The sequence below is a fragment of the Mus caroli genome, chromosome 3, assembly GCF_900094665.2.
Source record: "Mus caroli chromosome 3, CAROLI_EIJ_v1.1, whole genome shotgun sequence".
NCBI lineage: Eukaryota > Metazoa > Chordata > Mammalia > Rodentia > Muridae > Mus > Mus caroli.
The window spans coordinates 9,923,852-9,929,517 of NC_034572.1; the positions used below are offsets into that span (position 1 = coordinate 9,923,852).

At 39.2% G+C, this 5,666-nt stretch overlaps 1 protein-coding gene across 3 annotated transcripts in view; it reads left to right on the forward strand.

The window, feature by feature from the left end:
- The first annotated feature begins 1,111 nt into the window (after positions 1-1,111).
- Positions 1,112-5,666, forward strand: part of LOC110291795 (solute carrier family 7 member 13-like) — a 25,876-nt gene continuing 21,321 nt past the window's right edge. For all 3 annotated transcript variants that reach the window (XM_021159055.2, XM_029475630.1, XM_029475631.1), the window contains exon 1: positions 1,112-1,870. In XM_021159055.2, coding sequence (XP_021014714.1) covers positions 1,204-1,870 — 667 coding nt within the window. In that variant the 5' untranslated portion in view covers positions 1,112-1,203. The remainder of the gene's footprint in view (positions 1,871-5,666) is intronic.

Genomic DNA, 5,666 nt, shown 5'->3' on the forward strand with positions numbered 1-5,666 from the left:
ATTTTCTAGCTTCATCCACAGAGGGAGGAAGGGATTTAGGTGGGAGAGGGAGGGGGAAGGAAAAAGAAGGAAATAATCAGGTATGGGGGAGGAGACAGGAGAGAAGTTCTGAGATCCAGCAGAGTGAATGGAAATATGAAACTCCAGGGGGTGTGAGGTGGGGAGATCCTCTAGAAAGTACCAGAGACCCAGGAGGCTAGAGAGTCTCAGGACTCAAAGGGAGGGACCTTAGATGAAATGCCCAACAGTGGGGAGAGGGAACTTGTAGAATCGACCTTTAGTAGAAAGACAAAGCATCAGGTGGAGGGATGCGGTTGCCATCCCATAGTCAAAAACTCTGACTCAGAATTGTTCCTGTCTAAAAGAACTACAGGGACAAGTATGGAGAAGAGATTGAGGGAAAGTGGGTCCAGTGACCAGCTCAAATTGGGACTCATCTCAAAGGGAGGATCCAAAGCCTGACACTATTATTGATGCTATGGTGTATTACAGACAGGTGCCTAGCATGGCTGTCCTCTGAGAGGACCAACAAGCAGCTGACTGAGACAGGAGCATATACTTAAAACCAACCACTGGAGTGAAGTTGGAGACCCCAATGGTTGAATTAGGGAAAGGCTGGAAGATGCTGAGGAGGAGAATGGCCCCATAAAAAGACTAAGCAGTCTCAACTAACCTTGGACCATCAAGATCTCTCAGGCACTGAGCCACCAACTAGGTAGCATATACTAGCTGGTCCAAGGTTCCCAGACACATATACAGCAGAAGGCTGCCTGGTCTGCTCTCAGTGGAAGAAAATGCACCTAACCCTTGAGAGACCTGAGGTTCCAGGGAGTGAGGAGGGCTGTCAGAGGCAAAGGGGTCATCCTCTTGAAGACAGGGGCCAGGAGGAATGAGATGAGCTATGAGAGGATGGACCAGGAGAAGGGTAACAACTGGACTGTAAAAGAATAAAAGTAATAAAAAATTATTAACAAGAAATTTGTTTGGTATGCTTTTAGAAAGAAGTCACAATTCCTCAGAATAATTCAGAAGTTAATTATTATCAAACCCAAGTTAGGTTCAGATTTTAGTAACTTATATAAAGAACAAATGCTTTAGCAAAGGCAACACTCTGTTTGACAGGGTTTTTCACAAACTGACAGAAAAGCACTGTAAAGAAAAACTGTATTTTTCAGTATTTGAAAGAGCAAAAAAGGCATAACCATGCAACTCTTGAGAGCACTAGGATTCTTCCATATAAGCATGATCTTATTTAGTGCCACCGTGGGGACAGGGATTTTTGTGACTCCTAAAGCAGTATTAAAATACTCCTCACTAAATATCCCTGTCTCCTTAAGTATTTGGGCAGGCTGCGGCCTGCTGAGCATCATGAGTGCCCTCTGTAATGCAGAGATAGCAACCACCTACCCTTTGAGTGGAGCATCTTATTATTTCCTCAAAAGAACTCTTGGATCCTCTGTTGCTTTTCTCAGTCTCTGGATTAAACTTTTTGCTCACTTTCTAGGCATCGGTGCTCAGTGCTTGCTAGTAGCTACTTCTGTAATCCAGTGTTTCTATTCTGGATGCCCAGCTCCAGAGCTACCAACAAAATGTCTGGCTTTGGCTGTTTTGTGGACATTTGGAATTCTCAGTACTCGAGGGATAAAAACAGTGGCTTGGTTTAATACTGTCAGCAGTTTCATCAAGTTGAGTGTTCTTTGTCTCATTTCTCTAACTGGGATTGTGCTGTTAGTGAATGGCAAAAAGGAGAATGTGTCCAGGTTTGAGAATGCTTTGGACGCTGAACTTCCTAATGCCTCACAGATTGCAGATGCCATTCTCCAAGTGTCCTATTCATATGTAGGACCATCAGTCCTCATCATCATAGCAGGTAAATCCATTCTTAAAACTGTCAATAGTGGGTTAATTCATTCATAAAATAAGCACAGAACTTGGGGGAAAGGCTAATATGATTGTATGCTGCTTTGTAGTGAAATTCAATCTTCTCTGTAATGCTGTTATAATTAAAACACTCATGTATATTCATGCATGTAGACTTATAGACTTTACCTTTCTTCAAGTTATATCATTTGTATGAAACTTGTGGATGCTAAGAATTTTCAAAAGAGAACTGAGATTATACTATATTCTCAATTTTATTTCATATAATCTCACCATCTTGAATTTAGTAATTATTTTTAAGTAATATATTAGTAAAATTATATTTATAAAGCTATCACATGTCTCAGATTTTAATATACTTCAACTCAACTTGGAAACAATTCTCTTCCCAGAAATATTCACTCTTATGCTTGTTGTGGTTCACCATCACTCTTAGTGTATTTACACCAATAACTAAATTGTGCTTTCTTGTATATATGTAACTAGGAATCATAAAGTACGAGATAAATGTTATTTCACAATATATCTTACAGGACTTTACGTTGTTATACTCTTACCTAAACATTTTTAACTGATTCTTCTCACTGCTGAGCATTTCAAGTGTCTCTGATATTTTTATGCTAGAGAAAGTGATATAATGAACATTTTTGAAAATTCAACATTGTTCTCTATGGAGCAACACTTCTCATGCTGATGTCACAGTACCAAGAGAATTTGGTAATTATTGCAAACCAATCTGCCTGCAATATCTAAAAGATTTAAAGAAAGGAATTCATTACATATTATGCATATTTTTTATTTCTTTTTCTTTTCTTATTGTCAGTAGATCCTCTCATCCTGATCACTGTTTCCCCTCCCTGCACTCCTCTCATCTTTTCCCCATCTCTCCTCCTCCCCAAGTCCACTCAACATACATTTCCTTTCAGAAAAGATCAAGGTTCCAAGAGACAACAACTAAACATACAAAGTGCTTAATATAGAAAGTAATGAGTTTCATTGTGGCATATTAACACTTATCTGTCTTAATTCATGCTTTTATATTGTTGTGATAGAACAGCCATGACCAAAAGTGCAAGTTGAGAAGTAAAGGGTTTATTTCATCTTACAGTTTATAGTTTATCACCCAGGAAAGACAGGGAAGGAGCCTGGAGACACAAACTGATACAGAGACTATGGAGGAATGCTGTTCACTAGTTTTCTCCTCATGACTTGCTTAGCCTGCTTTCTTACATAATGCAAGGCCACCAGCACAATAGAGGCACAGCCCAAAATGATCTGTGCACTCCCAAATCATTTTTTTTCTTTTTTTATTTAATTTTATTTTTTAATTTATTTTTTTAATTAGGTATTTTCTTCATTTACATTTCAAATGCTATCCCAAAAGCTCCCCGTGTCCCCCCTCCCCGGCCCACCCACTTCTTGGCCCTGGCATTCCCCCATACTGAGGCATATAATAAGGTTTGCAAAACCAAGGGGCCTCTCTTCCCAATGATGGCTGACTATGCCATCTTCTGATACATATGCAGCTAGAGACATGAGCTCCGGGGGTACTGGTTAATTAATATTGTTGTTCCACCTATAGGGTTGCAGACCCCTTCAGCTCCTTGGGTAATTTCTCTAGCTCCTCCATTTGAGACCCTGTGTTCCATCTAATACCTGACTGTGAGCATCCACTTCTGTGTTTGCCAGGCACCAGCATAGGCATAAAAGAGACAGCTATATCAGGGTCCTTTCAGCAAAATCTTCCTGGTGCATGCAATGGTGTCAGCATTTGGAGGCTGATCATGGGATGGATCCCCAGGTATGGCAGTCTCTAGATGGTCCATCCTTTTGTCTCAGCTCCAAAATTTGTCTCTGTAACTCCTTCCATGGGTGTTTTATTCCCATTTCTATGAACGGGCTAAGTGTCGACACTTTGGTCTGTGTTCTTCTTGAGTTTCATGTGTACTGCAAATTGTATCTTGTATCTTGGGTATTCTAAGTTTCTGGGCTAATATCCACTTATCAGTGAGTACATATCATGTGAATTCTTTTGTGATTGGGTTACCTCACTCAGGATGATGCCCTCCAGGTCCATCCGTTTGCCTAGGAATTACATAAATTCATTTTTTTAATAGCTGAGTAGAAATCCATTGTATAAATGTACCACATTTTCTGTATCCACTTCTATGTTGAGCAACATCTGGGTTCTTTCCAGGTTCTGACTATTATAAATAAGGCTGCTATGAACATAGTGGAGCATGTGTCCTTATTACCAATTAGAACATCTTCTGGATATATTGTGGGATGCTCCAGTGGTACTATGTCCAATTTTCTGAAGAACCACCAGACTGATTTCCAGAGTGGTTGTACAAGCTTGCAATCCCACCAACAATGGAGGAGTGTTCCTCTCTCCATATCCTCGCAAGCATCTGCTGTCAACTGAATTTTTGATCTTAGCCATTCTGACTGGTGTGAGGTGGAATCTCTAGGTTGTTTTGATTTGCATTTCACTGATGATTAAGGATGTTGAACATTTTTTTCAGGTGCATCTAAGCCATTCGGTATTCCTCAGTTGAGAATTCTTTGTTTAGTTTTGTGTCCCATTTTTTAATGGGGTTATTTGATTTTCTGGAGTCCACCTTCTTGAGTTCTTTATATATATTGGATATTAGTCCTCTATCTGATTTAGGATTTGAAAAGATCCTTTCCCAATCTGTTGGTGGGCTTTTTGTCTTATTGACAGTGTCTTTTGCCTTGCAGAAGCTTTGCAGTTTCATGAGGTCCCATTTGTCAATTCTCGATCTTACTGCACAAGGCATTGCTTTTCTATTCAGGAAATTTTCCCCGGTGCCCATATCTTTGAGGTTTTTCCCCAATAACTCCTCTATAAGTTTCAGTGTCTCTGGTTTTATGTGGAGTTCCTTCATCCACTTAGACTTGACCTTAGTACAAGGAGATAAGAATGGATAAATTCACATTCTTATATATGATAACCACCAGTTATGCCAGCACCATGTGTTGAAAATGCTGTCTTTTTTCCACTGGATGGTTTTAGCTCCCTTGTCAAAGATCAAGTGACAATAGGTGTGTGGGTTCACTTCTGGGTCTTCAATTCTATTCCATTGGTCTACCTCTCTGTAGCTATACCAGTACCATACATTTTTAAATCACAATTGCTCTGTATACAGCTTGAGGTCAGGCATGGTGATTCTAACAGAGGTTCTTTTATTGTTGAAAATAGTTTTGGCTATCCTATGTTTTTTGTTATTCCAGATGAATTTTCAAATTGCCCTTTATAACTCTGTGGAGAATTGAGTTGGAATTTTGATGGGAATTGCATTGAATCTGTAGATTGCTTTCGGCAAGATATCCATTTTTACTATATTGATCCTGCCAATCCATGAGCATGGAAGATCTTTCTATCTTCTGAGATGTTCTTTGATTTCTTTCTTGAGAGACTTGAAGTTCTTATCATGTAGATCTTTCACTTCTTTAGTTAAAGTCACATCAAGGAATTATATATTATTTGTGACTATTGTGAAGGGTGTTGTTTCCCTATTTTCTTTCTCAGCCTGTTTAACCTTTGTGTAGAAAAAGGCCATTGATTTGTTTGAGTTAATTTTATATCCAGCTACTTCACTGAATCTGTTTATCAGGTTTAGGAGTTCTCTGTTGGAATTTTTTGGCTCACATATATATATATATATATACTCTCATATTATCTGCAAATAGTAATATCTTGACTTCTTCCTTTCCAATTTGTATGCCCTTGATGTCCTTTTGTTGTCGAATTGCTCTGGCTA